Source organism: Theropithecus gelada, chromosome 8 (assembly GCF_003255815.1).
Source record: "Theropithecus gelada isolate Dixy chromosome 8, Tgel_1.0, whole genome shotgun sequence".
In the NCBI taxonomy this organism is placed as follows: domain Eukaryota; kingdom Metazoa; phylum Chordata; class Mammalia; order Primates; family Cercopithecidae; genus Theropithecus; species Theropithecus gelada.
Window position 1 is genome coordinate 563,489 of NC_037676.1, and position 19,241 is coordinate 582,729.

Below are 19,241 nucleotides of genomic sequence, written 5' to 3' on the forward strand. Positions count from 1 at the left end.
TTGTAGAGACAGGGTCCCACCATGTTGCCCAAGCTGGCCTTAAACTCCTGGACTCAAGCGATCCACCTTCCAAAATCTCCCAAAGTGCTAGCATTACAGGTGTGAGTCACTGCACCTGGCCCAGTTTCAAACAATTTCTTGATTTCTGCCTTAATTGTATCCTTTACCCAAAAGTCATTAAGGAGCATATTGTTTAATTTCCATGTACTTGTATAGTTTTGAGAGATCTTCTTGGTATTGATTTCTATTTTTATTGCACTGTGGTCTGAGAATGTTACTGGTATGAGTTCTTTTTGTTTTTAATTTGCTAAGAATTGCCTTATGGCCAAGCATGTGGTTGATCTTAGAGTATGTGCCATGTACAGATGACAAGAATGTGTATGCTGTTGGTGTGTGGTGGAGTGCTCCACAGATGTCTGTCAAGTCCATTTGGTCAAGTGTTGAGTTTAGGTCCTCAATATCTTTATTTGTTTTCTGCCTCAATGATCTGCTTAACACTGTCAGTGGAGTGTCAATGTCTCTCACTATTATTGTGTGGTTATCTAAGTCTCTTTATAGGTCTCTCTAATAACTTGTTTTATAAATCCCAGTGCTCCAATGTTGGTTGCATATATAGTTAGGATTATTAAGTCTTCTTTTTGAATTGAACCCTTTATCATTTTGTAATGCCTTTCTTTGTCCTTTTTGATCATTGTTGCTTTAAAGTCTGTTTTGTCTGAAATAAGAATAGCAACCACTGTTCTTTTTCTTTTCCATTTGCTTGCTATATCTTTCTCCACCCCTTTACTTTGAGGCTATGAAAGTAATTGCATGTGAGATGAATCTCTTGATGGCAACATACATCTGTGACCCAGCCTTTCTACTCCCGAATATTTGCAAAAGAAAAATAAAAACATATATCCATACCATGACTTGTACATGAATGTCCATAACAGCTTTATTTACAATAGTCAAAAAACTGGAAATAATCAAACGTCCATCAATAGGTGACTGGATAAACACATAGATGTATATCCATGCAGTGGTGCTCAGCAATGAAAAGGAATGAACAACTAATTCACATTATAGCAAGGATGAATCTCAAATAATTATGCTGAGTAAAAGAAACCCAATGAGGAAGAGTATAGAATATATTAGAATATATTATTCTATTCACATGAAATTCCAAGAAAATACAAACTAATCTATAGTGTCAGCAGAAAAGTTAACTGAGAGGTGAAAGATAATCAGGAGGGGAATATTACAAAAGGCACGAAAAAATGTTAGGGGAAATGGATATGTTCATTATTTTGAATGTGACGATGGTTTCACGAAAGTATAAATATGGCAAAACTTATCCAATTTTACACTTTAGTATTTGAAGTTTATTGTATGTCATTTATACTTCAATTAAAAATTTTTTAAATAGTGACAATTATTTTAAATGACCTTGATGAAATATTGTGCAACACTTAAAAATACTATTTATGAAGTTTATAGTGACACTGATATATAGTATATATCAAGTTACAAAAGCAGGATACCTAATTATAAGAATATTGTTTATAGCTATGTAAAACAAAATGTTAAACAACAAACTAGGCATAGATGAAACTTTCTTAAGAAACACAGTTTGTCTCTAAGAAGTAAAGTTCAAGTGTAACTTGTCTGTCTTTGTCATGTTTACTATTTTACCAATTTTCTAAAATTAGCATTTACATTTTTATTGTAACAAAAGCTTATCAAATTTTAATTTCACTCATTTAAAAGAGTAACAGCACATAGTTCTCAGGCCTCCATGAGTACTTTTGGGAAACCTGGGTGGGAGAACAGTGTCTTTGTCAATAGGAAAAGCTGTCAAACTAGAAAGGGCTGTCCATTTTTGTCCTCAGATGAGCATTGCCAACACAGCTGCCTCAGGGGTGTTCAGTGTAGCATATCTACCTGAAGCGAGGCATACCCCAGGCCTGAGAGTTCTGTACAGGACTATGTGCTCAATCTCTTCTCTCTATTCCCTGACAGCCAATGTCAGACCCTGCCACTAGCCTCCGCAACAGAAGCTCCCGGCCATGAAGCCTCTCCTCATTATGCTTGTCTTTCTTTTCCTTTGGGATCCAGTGCTGGCAGGTAAAACTGGCATATTTTGGGGGGTACGGGTGCTTCATATAGAAAAACAATTCCACTAAACAACCCAATAAACATACTCCTCCCATGGTCCCTTTAATTTTCAAAGTAGAAAAAAGCATCAACCAGTTTTGATGTCAGCAAGACCTGGGCTTGAATCTGGCTCTCCAACTTGTTAACTATATAACTTTGGACAAAGGTCTAAGCTTCTCTGAGCCTTAGTTTCTTTTTTATTTTATTTTATGTTTTTCTTTTTTGGTTGAATTGATCAGCACCAATGAGCCTTAGTTTCTTCCTTTAAAAAATGGAAATGAAGAGTCTTACAAGGATTAAATCAGATCATGTATGGAATATGTCTATACATAATATGAAAAGTACCTGGCTCATGAGAGCTATCATTGTATTTTCATCAGTAATGCCCATCCTATTTTCCTGCTGTATTTTGTCTCTAATTCAAGAATGTATCTAATAGTCAAAACCAGAGAACAGTGAACACAATTTGTTCATTTTCTAATATACTGAAATTTCCTACAGTTAATTTACTATTTGTGCATCTATTAGTTACATGAGGAAACAGATTTAGAACTTCTAGTTTCAAGAGAATCACTGAGCTTTCTGTGATAGAAGAAATGCCTGATCAGATGAGAGCAGCCAGGGAGCCGAGTGGCCCTGTGCTCTAGCTTCACCATATCCTTTCTGACTTTAGAAATCTCACCTTGAACATTCTTCTCACTCAGTGTTACTGAATTAGTGCAGTCAGATTGGTTCTTCTACCTAGACGGACTGAAGTATTCTCCAGGCAAATGAATTAGATGTTCAGGTCATGTGACTCACCAGACTAAATTTAAGAATTCATGGGATCACGGCCTCTTAAAGTTGTTGATGGAACCAATTCCACCATGGTTTATGGCAATGGATTTGTAGCCTCCAGACAAAGAACCCCATCTAGTGTGCAATATTCTTTCAGTTCCTTTTGCATTCTCCTAACTTGTCATTTCCATAGAAATTTCTTGTCTCATTTTATAGACTGTTATATTTCATCTTCCCAAAGGTGTTACAGATTGTCCTCTAGGGCTTCTGTCTTGCCAACTAAGTAACACTGATCCCTTCTTGTTCCTGTAGGACAATTATCCTTCAAGTCATTATGACTCAGATAGGGTGTGTGTTTGCTCAAAACTTCTACAGATTTCTTGAGCTTCAATAAGACTTCTTAAATCTTCAGAATTGATTTCATCCTCCTCCAAACTCACAAGACCATTCCACGTTGCAAATACATCATTGCACTTGTCATGATTTTGTCTCTCAGAGATATTTTGTATTTCTTCTCTTTTTGTCTAGAATGGAAATTCACTGAGGTTAGGGTCTATATCATACTCAAATCTGTACCCCAACTGTCCTTGATTCACAGGATTTATAAAAATTGGTTTATGAATAATAATGAGTAAGTAATTATTTAAAAAATAATGAGTGAATGACTATGTGAATAGTTAGCTTGATTGTTTGGGTTTTATTCATTGATCAATTAAGGGAAACTTCCAAGTTATTAGTTGTTTTAGTCAGCTTGGGCTGCCATAACAAAATTCCGCAGACTGTGGCTTAGACAAAATTTATTTTCTCATAGTTCCAGAAGATGGGAAAACCAAGATCCAGGTGCTAGCTGATTCCATTTCTGATGAGGGCTTGCTTCCAAGCTTGTAGATGGCCATCTTTTTGCTGTGACCTTCACTAACAAGACCATCAATCCTATTGGATTAACCTATCAATCTTATTGGATTAGGGCTCCACCATCATGACCTCATTTAACTTACATTACTTCCTGAAGGCCCTATCTCCAAAGACAGTCACATCAGGGATTAGGGTTTCAGCATATGAATTTTGGGGTGACACAATTCAGCCCCTACCACTAATTAATTTTTTCAGTTACAGGATCAATTATCATAACCAAATCTCCTTAGAATCCACTTGGATAAAAATTGAGGGACTAGTAACTTTATGGTCCAAAAAGGCCTGTAGTGAATTATCTTTCTATTAATTTTCCTTCCAGGTATAAATTCATTACCATCAGAAATACACAAGAAATGCTATAAAAATGGCATCTGCAGACTTGAATGCTATGAGAGTGAAATGTTAGTTGCCTACTGTATGTTTCAGCTGGAGTGCTGTGTCACAGGAAATCCTGCACCCTGACATGAGAAACCAGCTAATGGACACTATCCTGAAGGCCCTTGATACTGCCATCTTTCACAAAACCAGGGAATTTAGACCAAACTGTGACACCATGTTGTGTCCATGACTACTGGTTTTTAGCATTTTTATAAGCCAGCAGACTCTTATGGTCTTAAATTTAAAGAGCTGAGCTGTAACCTTCTTTAAAAGAGCTAGATTTTTCAGAAAAACAATGTAGAAGATATTTTCTCACTTCAAAGTGATGTCCAGTGTGCTCATCAGCACCTGTTTCTCCCTCTAATCATAGAGGATATTCTTATTGTTTAGAGAGGCTTCAAGAGAAACAACTTTTGACACCTAAGTCATGTCCTACCTTCTCTTCAGCTTCCCATTTCCCATTTCTGTGAAATTCCTGACTTTAGAGAAGCAGATTTGCCATGGCCTTCTGACAACCTTGTACATCTCTCACATAAACTACATAGGCAGGGCTTAACTATAGGCTGGCCCAAGTCTGGACTGAGTCTGACCCTGAAGTTCCTTTGAAACAGAAGAAGAAAGGCCATCTTGTGATGGGCTGGCACAGGGTAATTTCTTATCCACCTCCCTAGTTTCAGTTGAGCAATGGAACTTCCCACCTGAGCCCCCAGGGTTCAGCTACAGGCTATAAGACTGCGGTCCTGTGGTTTAGTGTTGGTTCCTTAGCAACCAACCTCTGCCACCCATCATCTGACCCCTCTGGATGGGTGTCATCCTGTGGCTTAAGAGCTAACACCATGTTGATCTTGCTTTGCCATATGTGTAACTAATAAACTGCCTAAATCCATTTGGACTCATGGTTTTCTTTACCAGTCAACTTTATGAAGGTGTAACAGGAAAACGTAGCAACTTGTGTCGTGGTGCTGCTGGCCCTACTGGCTACACTGGCGAATTCTTGCCTGATTTTTCAACAACATTCACGCTAATGGATGCATGAATGTGTGAGTTCTGTATCTGCTGCTCAGGATAAAGAGTGGGTGGCAAAGGAGAGTAGATTCTGGTTGTGGAGCAACTTTCATGATCTTCAGTGCTGGATACAGCTCAGGCTCTCTAATGATGTGGGAGTGAGAGTGTGGGGCTCTTGCCACAATAGCCAGTTGCTGATCTGGTAGAAGGATAAGGATACAGCGTCTTAGTTCCGGGGCTGAGATGACAGTACTGCCTGCCCAACCACACATGGCTGCTGGGAAGGGATGAAAAGAGAACAGAGGGTGAAAAAGCATGAGGGGTTGTAAGGAGTTCTGTACTTCCAGCAAATGTCCAACCTTTGAGTAAATTCAGTGTTGGTGTCTTGGGAGAGGAAGATACTAAAAATCCAGTAGAATGATTCCTCTCAGAGGCCCAGACTCCCTATGTAGACTGTAGAGAAGTTTGGTTAAAATTGAATGGGATCAGAGATGGCCTGGAATTGTAGCTATGGTTACTAAGTGTGCAGAGTAAATAATGCATCCAGACACGGCCAGGAAAACTGTCAGACTCTGAGAGAGGCAGAGGGGTCCCTACCTGAAGAGCACCAAATCCTCTGAAACTTTGGCCTCATAACATCCTGGACAGCCTTAGGCTTGCTTTTCATCCCACTCCTCCTAGTTGGGTGCAAGTTCTCTACACATACAGATAAAGAGAAACCTGAGGCCGGGCGCGGTGGCTCAAGCCTGTAATCCCAGCACTTTGGGAGGCCGAGACGGGCGGATCACGAGGTCAGGAGATCGAGACCATCCTGGCTAACACGGTGAAACCCCGTCTCTACTAAAAAAAAATACAAAAAACTAGCCGGGCGATGTGGCGGGCGCCTGTAGTCCCAGCTACTCGGGAGGCTGAGGCAGGAGAATGGCGTGAACCCGGGAGGCGGAGCTTGCAGTGAGCTGAGATCCGGCCACTGCACTCCAGCCTGGGCGACAGAGCGAGACTCCGTCTCAAAAAAAAAAAAAAAAAAGAGAAACCTGAAAACAATCTAGCCTGCTGACAATCTCAAGAATGAGGTGTAACGACACTTTACAGACTAATTAGAAAGCTGGTCCCCAAAGCCAGGGAGAGAGTCTACGTTTCTATGCTAGAAAGTACTCTCTGGAATCTGGTTAAGTCCTGCATGGACAGAACTTTCCACTGCTACAAGATATCAAAATAAGGCTATTACATCAGGGCCAGGCAATCTCTATGCCTCAGACTCTGCTCTATTATTCGCACTAGCCAATATTAAACCGGCATATCCCACCTCCCTGCTCCTTCGCACAGAAATTTGCTAATCCTGCACTGCCTTCACCTTACCATTGACAAGCCATATACCCTGTCAGGAAATGAACTCTGTAACAACCAAGGTAGCTGCAAACGTTATTCTTTTGAGAGAAAGTGTGTATGTTATATGCACACCCTCCAGCTTTGCTAACGGAACCTGAACAGATATTCACTAACTTTGGTTAGTCTCTGTACATTGACACTTCCAAAAGAAACCCAATTCCAAGATGAAACCTTTTTAAAAAATAATGTAAGTATTTACCAAATCCATCTGTATAGAAACAAAATGGGGAAGGGATTCGTCACAATATGAAGCAAACTGTCTTCAAAATTCTTTCTGAATATCGCTCCCTGAAATCTTACTCATTCAGTAGTGAAAACTGCATTGTCTAAAAGCAACATCTAGAATTTATCTGGAATGTCTAGAATTTGTAATAGAGATTCTGAGAAGCCTCGAGGGTAAGAACAAGCTCTGTCTTTAGGGAAACTCATTTTTACTTAGAGCTAATTTTTGACATTTTTTCCAGTTTTATTGAGGTATGATTGACAAATAAAAATTATATATTCAAGGTGCAGGACATGGCTTAATATACATATGCACTGTGTAATGATTACGACAATCAAATTAAATAGCACATCCCTTACCACCCATAGTTACCATTTGTAGGGAAGAGGACACTTAAAATTTATTTTCTTAACAAATTTCAAGCAAACAATACAGTATTATTAACTATAGTCACCATGCCATACATTTTATCCCCAGAACATATTCATCTTACAGCTGAAAGTTTGTACTATTTGACAAATATCATCCCATTTAACCCACATCCAACCCCTGACAACCACCATTCTACTCTCTGCTTCTATAAATGGATCTGGTGCCCTATTTATTTATTTATTATTTATTTATTGGAGACGGAGTCTTGTTCTGTTGCCTAGGCTGGAGTACAGTGGCTCAATCTCGGCTGACTGCAACCTCCATCTCCCAGGTTCCAGCAATTCTCCTGCCTCAGCTTCCCAAGTAGCTGGGACAACAGGTGCATGCCACCACGCCTGGCTAATTTTTTTGTAATTTAGTAGAGACAGGGTTTCACCATGTTGCCCAGTATGGTCTCAAACTTCTGAGCTCAGGCAATCTGCACTCCTCAGCCTCCCAAAGTGCCAGGATTACAGGCCTGAGCCACCGCGCCTGCCCTGGTGCCCTTATTATAAAAGAGTCCCCAGAGAGATCCCAAATCCCTTCCACATGTGAGGACACAGTAAGAAGCCACCATCTATGAACCAGGAAGAGGGTCTTCACCAGAAGCCAAATCTGCCAGTGCCTTCATCTTAAACTTCCCAGCTCTAGAAAGGTGAAATAAAGTTCTATTGTTTCTAAGCCACCCCAACTAAGAAATTTTGCTACAGCAGTTCTAAAAGGCAGAGAGAGCATCTTATATTTTTTGTATTCTGATAATTTGACATCTGAAGCCTTGTTGAACCTGGAGGGTCTGCCACTCGCAGAGTTAGCCAATTCCTAGAGACAGTATACTTTTCAAACCTACTTGCCCACAGTGTGTTTTTCAAACAAACCAATTCACAGTCCACACCTCAACCACCTCCTTTATCAGGCCTTCATACTATGGGACCCTATCCACTCACCCTAATCACCCAAGGACCAGGCAATCAGGGATATTCCCTAGACATTGGCACCTGCTAAAATTATTCGAATTTTAACCAGTCAATTTAGAGGTTTCTTTTGTCAAAGTTAAGAACCATGGCCAATGACACAGCCTCAGGAGGTGCTGAGGACATGTGCCCAAGGTAGTTGGGTTACAGCTTAATTGTATGCACTTTAGGGAGACAGAAGTTACAAGGAAAGACATAAATCAATGCATGTAAGATATACATTGGTTCAGCCCAGAAAAGCAGGACATCTCAAAGGAGGCAGAGGTGAGCTTCCAGGTCATAGGTGGATTCAGAGATGTCCTGGGTGGCATTTGGATGAAGGAGTTAAGCTCTGCCTAAAGAGTTGAAGTCAGCCTGAGTTAATTTAAGGTAAGGTAAGGTGGGAGGGAGTGGGTGGGATTGTGGAAGCCAAGGTCCCTGTCATGTAGATGAAGCCTCTAGTTTGCAGCCTTCAGAGAGAAAAGAAGTGAATATCTCTTATTGGACCTTAACCCATTTCCTGTTTGCCCTGAGAATATTACTGTCTCTAATCCTAATGCAACACATACATTTCTGTTGCATTAGGATTAGAGACAAGTTCTGTTTAGAAATGACTCCAAGAACAGTTTTTATATTTTATTTTCACATTGAAAATCAGCAAGATTTGCATCAGCTTCAAAAAGCATGTTATATAAAATCATATGAGCACTGGCAAGCTGCACTTTTTTTTTTCTGAATGGGCAATGGGTTAAAAAGTGTCAGACTCTCCTGAAGAGCCCTCATAAGGGAAAGAGATTCTCTACAGAATGTAAATTTCCCCAAAAAGAGACAGTTTTGCAGGGCTATTTCAAAATATGTCAAATAAATGTAATTCAGGGTAAAATACTTTTATTTTCTCTGGGGCCCACTATCTATCATGTGATGTTATACCAGATTCAGGTTGGAATTTGGCATCTTATTGCCACAGTCTGTTTTCTCAGCCTTGAGATCACTATTTTAATGTTAATGCTGGTCAGTTGTGTCTAAACTCCAAAGGGAGGAAGATATAATAAGGGATCGGCAACACCTCCCACCTTCCCATCATTGCCTGATATAAGAATAGCTACTCCTGCTCTCTTTTGATTCCCATTTGCATGGAATACCTTTTCCCACCCTTTTACCTTGAGTGTGTATGAATCCTTCTGTGTTAGATGAGTCCCTTGAAGACAGTGGATATTTGGATTGTGATCTTTTAATCCATTCTCCCATTCTATATCTTTCAAGTGGAGCATTTAGGCCATTTACATTCAATGTTAATATTGAAATATGAAGTGCTGTTTTTTTCATCATGTTATTATCTACATATGTTTTTTTCATTGTGTTACTGTTTCACAGGCCTGTGAGTTTTCAGTTCTCAAGAAGTTCTATTTTGATGTATACTGAGCTTTTGTTTCAAAGTTTAGAACTCCTTATAGCAGTTCTTGGAGTGCTGATTTGGAAGTGACAAATTCCCTCAGCATTTGTTTGTCTGAAAATAACTTTATTTCTCCATTTATGAAACTTAGTTTTGCAGGATACATAATTCTTGGCTGACAGTTGTTCTGTTTAAGGAGGTTGAAGATATGACCCCAATCCCCTCTGGCTTCTAAGGTTTCTGCTGAGAAGTCTGCTGTTAGTCTGATAGGTTTTTGTTTGTAATTTAATTGCTGCTTTTTTCTTACTGCTCTTAGAATTATTTCCTTCATGTCAACTTTAGATAGCCTGATGACTATATACCTTAGTGAACATATAATGAATTTTCTAGGAGTTCTTTGAGCTTCTTGGAATTGCATATCTAGATCTCCAGGCAGGCCAGGGAAGTTTTCCTCAATTATTCCCTAAAATAGGTTTTCCAGACTTGTTATTTTCTCTCCTTCCCCAGGAACACCAATAATTCTTAGGTTTGGCCATTTTACATAATCCCATACTTCTTAGAGACTTTGTTCATTTCTTTTTATTATTTTTCTTTATTTGTCTGATTGGGTTAATTCAAAAACCTTGTTTTTGAGCTCTGAAATTCTTTATTCTACATGTTCTGGTTTATTGTTAAAACTTTCCACTGTATTTTGTAATTCCCTCAGTGTGTCTTTCATTTCCAGAAGTTCCAGTTGTTTTTTTCTTGATGATATCTATCTCTCTGGAAAATTTTTCATTCAAATCCTGAACTGATTTTTAAATTTCTTTAAGATGGTTTTCACTTTTCTCCAATATCTTCTTGAGTAGCTTAATAATCTTCATATTTCTTATCTGGTATTTCAAAGATTTCATCTTGGCTTGAGTCCATTGCTGGAGAGCTAGTGTGATCTTTTAGGTGTGTTATAGCACCTTGTTTTGTCATATTGCTAGAGTTATTTTTCTGGTTCCTTCTCATTTGGATCGACTATTTCTTCTCATTATTCTTGAATTTATGTTTGATATGACTGTGTTTCTCTTATCTGCTTGTTTGTTCTTAAATTTCTTTTTTCCCCTTAAGGATGAAACTTTAATTCTTATAGTTAATTATAGCCTAATTCAGTTCTTGGTGCTTTAGGGGGTGAAGACCCTTGGTTACAGAGAGTCTTTGTATGATGGTTTTCTTATATGCTAGTTGTAGTAGCATTGTGCTCAGTGTGTGAGCAAGTTCACTATGTCCTACGGGGTTGGAATGGTCTCTTAAAGCTTATCCCATTCCCCCATAGTGTGTACTTATTTATTTACTTATTTTCCCCCAGTATTTTATTTACTAATTTGATGGTTCAGGCTTCAGGCCAGTAGGGGAGGTGTCCCTGGGTAGGAACCAGTTGTGGCTAAAGCAGGTGAGTGAATGATGTCCCAGGCTTGACAGAGGAGGCTGGAGGAACTCTCAGTGAGTTAAACTGGGGTCTTACTGGGGGAAGGGTTGGAGCCACCTCAGCCCTGCTGCCAGATCACCAGGAAAGTTACCCACCTCTCAGGCATGCTCCTGTCCCAGTGTTCCTGCTCTTCAGGAGCTGACTGACAGGCCTTTTTTATGACCTTTTTTCATCTGTAGGAATGTTGATATTCCAAATAGAAAGGAATTATGGCTCTGCCTCTCATGCAACCTTGAACCTAGAGGGTGCTCCTCCTGTGGGGATGTGTTCCAGGAAGACTGTCTGTAGTTGCACCCACACTAAGCTCCCATGGGAGAAGCCCAACTGTGCCTATGGTGGTGGACAACATGAGAAAGACCTCCTTTTCTCCAAGACCCTTCACGCGCACCAGAGCTGTCTGACTGTTGGGATAGAGCTGAAGACCTTCCCTGCTGAGCCCAACACTTCAACTGTGCCTCTACTGAAGGAAGCCTTCCATCTGGTGCTCAAGGCCTGCGCCTGGATTCTTTTGTCCTACAGGGTGTTCCCTTGATGTGGTGCAGTGGGAGTCCCTGGGAGTGGGAGTCCCTGGGAGCCAGATTACTGTGAGTGTTGTTGTTCCTCTGGGTCTAGCTGCCCAGAGAAGTTGGCACACTCCAGGCTGGTGTTGGGGAATGTCTCCAAGGGATCAGTGGGTAGCAACACCAGGTCTAATGGTGGTGGCAAGGTTGTGACACAGACTCTGTGAAATTCCTTGGTTATTGATAGCCTTAGTGAGTTGGCTTTCTTGAATGCGGGTTACAGTAGTAATGAACTGGTCATGTGGACAGACTCAGGACCTCCTGGTTAGCCAGAGTGGTGCAGGCAGTGGTGATAACTGAGATCCCATAGCAGTTTTCTCCTTCCTGGGTGCAATGTTGATCTACCAGGAGATACTGTCACGGACTGTGTCGGTTGGCCTCCAGCCAGGAGGTGGCGCTTGCAAAACAGCAGCAGCTGCGGTAGAGCAGTGGGATTTTTGCTTGCCTCGTGTTGCCCAGAGGGAGATACTCTGGTTTCTCCGGACATGGGTGGGGCCATGTAGCTCCCAAGAGACTGTGCTTTGCGTTGAGTTACCAGGGCGGGTGGCGGGGCAAAGCTAGGTAGGGGCTGGGTCGGGCGGGCTTGCACACTGGTCTCCATGTGCAGAAAAAGCAGGAACTTCTATGGGTGTTGGGGGATGGGAGCGGATCTCAGGCTACTGGGTTGATGTTTCAGAGAGGAGCATTGCTGCCCCTGCTCCATAGAAGAGTCTGTGCAAGGGGTAGGGAGTAGCGGGCGGTGGTAAAATCCACAGTTCCTACCCACTTGGCAAGGCAGATCCACTCCCACGGTGTTCCACTGAAAGCAGCGAGCTGAGTTCCAGTCAGCCTGTAATCAGAACTGGCGCCTGCCGGGAGCCATAAGCTTTCCCCGCAGAGACCGCAGTCCGGGCGTTCAGGCCACGCCCCTCCCTGCCCGCTGCAAAGCCGGCGTGCCCCCGTGGCTCCTGCGATTGCAGTTTCTGCACCCACAACTCCTGCACCTGTGGCTCCTGCACTTGCAGCCCACTTTTCACCCTCCCCCGCCCTGGCCCTGGCCAAGGAAGTTCGTCCCCACCCGAGGTTGTATTGTAACCCCGTTGGGAGCTTCTTTCAACCTGCAGCCAGCGCCTGAACTTCGTAGCTGGCCGCAAGGCCTCCTTGGAGGAACGGTAAGGAATGGCTGCACTCAGTCCACGCTGGGATCTGGAAGTGCATGCAAGGGTCTCCCCCTGAAAGTATGGAATACTTTATATTCCATAACCCTCCCCAAGTCGGTTCCTGCGTTAGGTCGGGTTAGGGCTTCCCCCTCAGCACGCCCACCTTGTGTCCTGGACTTTCAGGATCCCTGGTGGGGGTGTATATCGCAGAGGCAAATTCCCTCTCTCACACTCAGGGGACTCGCAGCCCTTCGCCTGACTCAGTGTAGGCTGCAGCCTCCTGCTTCCTTCAAAACATCAATAGATTCCTGTGGTTTTCCTGTTCCGTTATTGCGTTGCTTCTTGAAAAACAGTTCACAGTGTGAATCTGTACACACCATTTTGTCCTTCCAAGTGGGAGAGGTATGCTAGCAGTTCCTCTAATCCACCATTTGGGAAAAGTATTCTTAATTTTTCAAGGATACAAACATTTTTGTGGCCTGGTCATCCTAAACAGCACAAAACGTCTTCGTCCATTGCAAACTATAACATACCCAATATTTCAATTTATTTTCAATATGACTTTCGCTTCATTGTTTTCAACATCAAACCACGAGTGTTCCTTAGTAGGTTCCCAAGTTAGACAATCCAATAGAAAAGTGGGCAAACGTCTTGAAGGGTCGTATCACAAATAAGGATATCTTAGGCCAATAAACATCTGAAAAGGTGCTCAGCTTCATTAGTCATCCATGCAACACAAATTAAACTCCATATGTCATCACTGTATACTCCCTAGAATATTTTTTTAAAGGTGTAAAATACTAGATGTGGACAAGAATGTAAAGCAACAAGAATGCTCAGACATTGTGGATGAGAGTATAAATTGGTACAACCAATTTGGAAGACAATCAGATGCCATGTATTTACTAAAACTGAATGTATGCATAGCCTGTGCCCTAGCAATTTCTCTCCTAGTTATATAACCCCCACAGAAATGCCTGCACCACAACCCTATTTATAAAAGCAAAAACTGGAAACTACAAATAAGACCATCTTCACTTAGAATATTCAAATAAATTGTAATATCTTTCCCAGTGTAATACAATGTGCCATTGAGAAGCATAAACTACAATTACATGAAACAGATTAATAAACTTCACAAAAGTAGTGTAGTGTAGAAGAAGCCAGACACAAAGGAATACCTACAATTCCATTTATATAAAGTTCAAAAATAGATGTCAGGACCTTCCTATTAAAAGTCAGACTAGGAATTATTTTGTGTGTAGTAGTGACTGGTAGTGCCTGGGATGTTGTAATATTCTTTTTGGGGGCAGGGTGCTGGTTACATGGGTGTGTTAAATTTGTGCAATTCATCAGGATGATGTTTAGTCATGATTTGTACATGTTTTAATTGTATGTTATACTTCAAAAGGTTCTTAAGAGACTTTTAAGAAGTGATAAATTAATAAAAAGAAAAAGTACTAAACACAGGGAATTAGAGTATTTCTGTAGGAGAGACAATAGAGAGAAATACAGCAGACATGGGAACACTGATAGGCTAAAGCCATTGTTTTAATCGAATGGTGCAACTGAGGGGGATCTGGGTTCCCAGAGGAAATCAGCAACAGCTTTCAGGTACTCACAACTATTACCCAGTCAGTATAGGTAAATGTTGTGGGTTTACACAGCATAAACGTGTAGTATCACACAAAATATGATATTCTTCTTTTTTTAAACATTTTTGCCTGCAAGAACCCCGCAGTCGCCAACATGAAGCAAAGAGTTTTTGTATGTAGACGTTGGGTCCACTTCTACCTACCAAGAGAAACAAAGGTTAATGCACAGTTAGTGTCCTGCAGTGTCATGTTGCCGTGGATAAATTAGACTTCAGACCATACTTTTCACTTTTTAATGATGAATTAGACATGATCAAAGATACTCAAGACATTTTATAGCTGGATGCCCCTTTTCAGTTGCTCTTACCTTGTTTTCCAGGGGCCCTATTATAAGCCATTATATGAACCCACAATGAGTTACATGAATTACTGATCAACTATGTGGAGTTAACAGGACCCAACATCTTCAGCTTGAGACTATTTGCTTCAGAAAGAACATTCAGACATCAAAGTCATCCCAGGAGCCTGTGGAAGTCCCATACCAGGAGGCATGCAGGGTCTGGAATAGCTACCTGAGGCAGTTTGTGATTCTCAAAGTATCAGCATAAAGAAAGAAAGATCCCTGAACTGGAATTTTAGAAGCCTACAGTTCTATCCCTGTATTCCCCAGTAACATTCTGCATGACTTTTTGTCAAGTGCTTCATCACAAGGTACTTAAGAAGTACCCATTCTCCCATGGGTACTTTGCAGCTCATCATGCTGTAAGTTACTTTGCACCCATGGGAGCATGAGTGTGAGATGGTTTGAAATACCTGAGACAAATATAGAAATGTATTGCTAGTAATTTTTCTACACCTTAAGAACTGGGAGCCTCTGGAAACCAAAGGGTGGAGGAGGGGTAATAGGAAGGCAGTTTAAGAGGATAAGGGTGGCCCTGAGTTGCCCCTACTGAATCATCTACTCTTGCATGCTAAGTCTTATCAGTTTCTCCACCCAGGTGCCTCTATGAGTCCATAGATTGAGCCTTTGTCGTGTGAAAATAATCAATATGGTATGGTCAAGGGCCATTAGCAGGCAAACTTGCCCACCGTGCGCTCGCTAGACCTCAGGCACCTTTCTGGGGACAAAGAGTCCAGTAGAGACACATTGCAAAGTGTCCAGAGATCCCACTATGCGGGACATCAGCCCTCATCTCAACATGGTCCTTGTTCGTATCTATCTTCATTTTCTTTTTCTTTTTTTTTTTTTTTGAGATGGAGTGCAATGGCACCATCTCAGCTCACTGCAACCTCCGCCTCCCAGGTTCAAACAATCCTCTTGTCTCAGCTTCCCGAGTAGCTGGGACAGGCACACGCCACCACGCCCGGCTAATTTTGTATTTTTAGTGGAGAAGGGGTTTCACCACGTTGGCTAGAGTGGTCTCGAACTCCTGACCTCAGGTGATCCACTCGACTCAGCCTCCCAAAGTGCTTGGATTGCAGGCGTGACCCACCGTGCCCAGCCTCATATCTGTCTTTTAAACACTTCACACTTGGTCCTTGAGTGATACACTTTATATATGAAGGTTTGAGGCAATGGGTAGGGGCTCTCTGCTGATCCCAGAAAACCACAAGCAAAACAGTTTTGAGAACCTACACTTTAGTGACTGAAGTAGACTCTTCTCATTATCACCAAGTTGCTGGCTTCTGTCCAGAGAATGTAAATTCTGACCTCTCAAACTGATGTTTCATAGGACCTCATCATGCTATAAGTTAATGTAATACATCTTAACCAGCTGTGTCTGTGGAGTCTGCTCAGTATAAAATTTACCTTGGCTTCCAAATGAGTGAAAAATAACATGGGTGGCTGACTGTGGAAGACAAGTTCTAAGAGTCCTCAAAGAACAGCCTCCTTCTCACCCCCAAGTCCTCCCTGTTCTTTGAAAGTCTCATCTTTTTGCTCTGCCCTACTTCTGCCAATACCAACAGTCCAGCCTTCCCCTCAAACTTCACCAACTCCCCAGAGCAAAATCCATAACCAGTTTCTTTTCTGAAGAGAGCCACCTCCTGTTCTATGTCCTTTGGATCTTTTCTTCATTCTCTGGACCAGCCCAGCATGTCCATCTCTGCTCACCTTCCTCCCTGTTGCAGCTTCCTGTGTCCAAGTCCTGCCTTTTTCTCACTCTTGTAGAACCTCACACCTTTTTTCCCTTTACTGTTCCTAATTCAACAAGGAGAGGACTCCGTTTTACCTGGTGGAACATAGAAGAGCAAGTCAAGGACCACGAGGGCCAAGAGGACGCTCCTTGTGGCCATACCAATCGCAAAGAAGCAGCTGCAGTGCAAGGGAAAGTCACTCTCTATGCAGCTTTGAAAAAATGGGGGGCTGCATGGCTAGTGAACCTTTTGGAACAAGAACAACTGCCTGCTCCACTGAGCAATCCAATCAGCAAACTCTCTGTTTGAACATGACATGTCTTCATTAAAGTGCACTTCCTGGGTGCCACAGGCATGCTAGCAACTGCATGCACACTGTGTAGGCAGCCCTATTCTAGGCCCTGGTAGGATGCTGTGTAGGTGTCTGTGTATCTTCATTGTACATCCACTTAACAAATGCCTATAGTGTGCAGAGAACCATACGGCTGCCTTATGTAGTTGACAAAAAGGTTTTTTCTTTTTTCAACCTTACACACACATGAAATCCAGGTAGGCATGATTCTCTCCATTTTAAAAGCAAAAATAAAGAGTCTTTGGTGGAAGAAATGACTTTCCCAAGCTCACATGGATCCTAAATGGTAGCAACGCGACTTACAAGCAGGCTTCCCTGACTCCTATATACAGAAGTACTGAAGTGTGGCCTTGCCCAATTCTGGTATAGCTGCAATCTCTTTAGGAAAATAAGAACTCCTCAAAAATAGCATGGAAAAAGCAAGTCCCCATGACACCTGCAACATGACCTGGGGAAAAACACTGAGTCTTATTGCTCCCCATTGGGCATATGCTGTGTGCCCGGTAGTGGGGGGCATACAAAGAATTTATGACAAAATTCTTGCTTGGAGGGACTAAAGGTCGACAGCATTTGACAGTTTTTGAAGTGTTTGAAGTTTTTCAACAACTTTATCTGATATTGTATGAAGAACACAAAACCCAGAATCAGAAAGTCTTTCTGGTCTGGACTCTGCATGCAGTAGCTTGGCAAGCTTTTAATAGAGCACTTACTTTACCTCTCTGACCATCAGTTTCCTCACTTGTGAAGAAGATTGTACACCTGGCCGGGTGCGGTTGCTCATACCTGTTAATTCTAATGCTTTGGGAGGCCAAGGGGGGTGGAGTGCTTGAGCTCAGGAGTTCAAAACCAGCTTGGGCAACATGGCAAAACCCCGTCTCCACAAAAAATACAAAAATTAGCCAGGCATGGTAGTGAGCGCCTATAGTCCTAGCTACTCAGGAGGCTGAGGTGGGAGGATCACCTGAACCCAGGAGGTTGAGGCTGCAGTGAGCCATGATTGCACTGTGCACTCCAGCCTGGGTGGAGTGCACAGTGCCATCAGTCCCACCTATCAAGAAGGCTTGTTGTAAGGCCAAATGAAGTAATTCTTGAGGACAGTCCTTTAGAAAACATACATTTAAGGAACTGTTAGACCCATATAACAGAAGAAGACATTTAAAACTACAGATATTGGCCAGGTGTGTTGACATGCGCCTGAAATCCCAGCACTTTGGGAGGCCGAGGTGAGAAGATTGCTTGAGGCCAGACGTTCAAGATCAGCATGGGCAACATAGTGAGACCCCCTTCTCTATTTAAAGAAATAAAACTAGAGATGTTGCTTCTCCAACTAGAGAGTGAAATAGCCAGGACTAGGAACACATGCTTGCCTCTCTCTGTCCTTGTTTTATTCACAAGAATGCATCGAATATATGCCATTTCAATGGACTCTTGTTTTCCAGTTTCAGGATGTTTATGATGTGGTTGAGATTGCACATCTGTGAAAGACTCATAAAGAACTACAGAGCAGAAAATCAGTGAATAGAGAAAGAACAGAGGAGCTGAGTTTTGAGGAGCACAAAGAGAAAAGATCAAGCAAGCACAAGTGCACTAAGGGACTCTCCTGAGACCCACTTTCCAACATGCAGTATTAGGCACAGCCTGATGTGCACTCTCTCAGCCTCCATGGTCCTGATCTTCTGTTCTCCAACCAACCCCTCTGTCTCCATCTCAACCCTTCCCACTGCGCCCTCCAGAACCACGGCTGTACTATCAACATAGCTTCTACTTTATGTCTTCCCCAAGAACACTCTTCCACCTCTGCGTCTCGGCAAAATGCTAGGTTCTTCTCTAAGGACACTGCTTCCTAGCAGCCTTGCTGACTGGAGGCTGTTCATTGACCCAGGCTCCACACACCAGAGGACATGTAAGCCCCACTTCACAATTTTCGGAACGAAACCTGACATGATCCAGACACCGCCTTTCCCTCACCCGGTCCACATTGAATCACTCATCAAACATTCCCAGTTCTGTCTCCAACATACAGTTCTCACACCTGCCCATTTCTGTCTTCACTGCTGCCACTGCATCCATGCCATCACTGTCTGTCACTAAACTCAGTAAATGGCCTCTTAAATGGTTCCCAAGCATTTTTAGATATTTACCATTTATCTTCCACTTGGTAACCAAAATGACCTTTTTATGAAAACTGAAATTGATTCATGCATTTGCCCTGTGGAAAACCCTTCAGGATGGCTTCCTTTTGGGTTAAAGTGGAAACTTCTTAGTGTGGATACTGGTCTGGTGCCTGGCTTATCCCCCGACCTAAGTCCTCTCATTTGTTCTGTCTCTCGCTGCATTGCACCATACTGACCTTCACTATTCTCAAACATGTCAACCTCAAAGCTTTCACATGTGCTCTTTGCACAGTCTGGAAATCTGTACCACTC

The 19,241-nt window shown here is 42.1% G+C and overlaps 2 protein-coding genes across 2 annotated transcripts; one reads left to right on the forward strand and one right to left on the reverse strand.

Moving 5' to 3' along the window:
- The first annotated feature begins 1,987 nt into the window (after positions 1–1,987).
- DEFB134 (defensin beta 134) lies at positions 1,988–5,089 on the forward strand. The gene is made up of 2 exons (XM_025395119.1): positions 1,988–2,106; positions 4,148–5,089. Exons 1-2 carry the CDS (start codon positions 2,049–2,051, stop codon positions 4,288–4,290), a joined length of 201 nt encoding a protein of 66 aa, XP_025250904.1. The 5' UTR covers positions 1,988–2,048; the 3' UTR covers positions 4,291–5,089.
- A 9,270-nt stretch (positions 5,090–14,359) lies between these two features.
- DEFB135 (defensin beta 135) lies at positions 14,360–16,622 on the reverse strand. The gene is made up of 2 exons (XM_025393219.1): positions 16,559–16,622; positions 14,360–14,526 (listed from the first exon to the last, which is right to left on the reverse strand). Exons 1-2 carry the CDS (start codon positions 16,620–16,622, stop codon positions 14,360–14,362), a joined length of 231 nt encoding a protein of 76 aa, XP_025249004.1.
- Between the last annotated feature and the right edge of the window lie 2,619 nt (positions 16,623–19,241).

Coding starts and splice junctions, on each gene's coding strand:
- DEFB135 (XM_025393219.1), bottom strand. CDS start 16,622: ATGGCCACAAGGAGCGTCCTCTTGGCCCTCGTGGTCCTTGACTTGCTC. Junction 14,527..16,558: donor GCTCTTCTATGTTCCACCAG/GTAAAACGGAGT, acceptor TTCTCTTGGTAG/GTAGAAGTGGACCCAACGTC.
- DEFB134 (XM_025395119.1), top strand. CDS start 2,049: ATGAAGCCTCTCCTCATTATGCTTGTCTTTCTTTTCCTTTGGGATCCA. Junction 2,107..4,147: donor TTGGGATCCAGTGCTGGCAG/GTAAAACTGGCA, acceptor TTTTCCTTCCAG/GTATAAATTCATTACCATCA.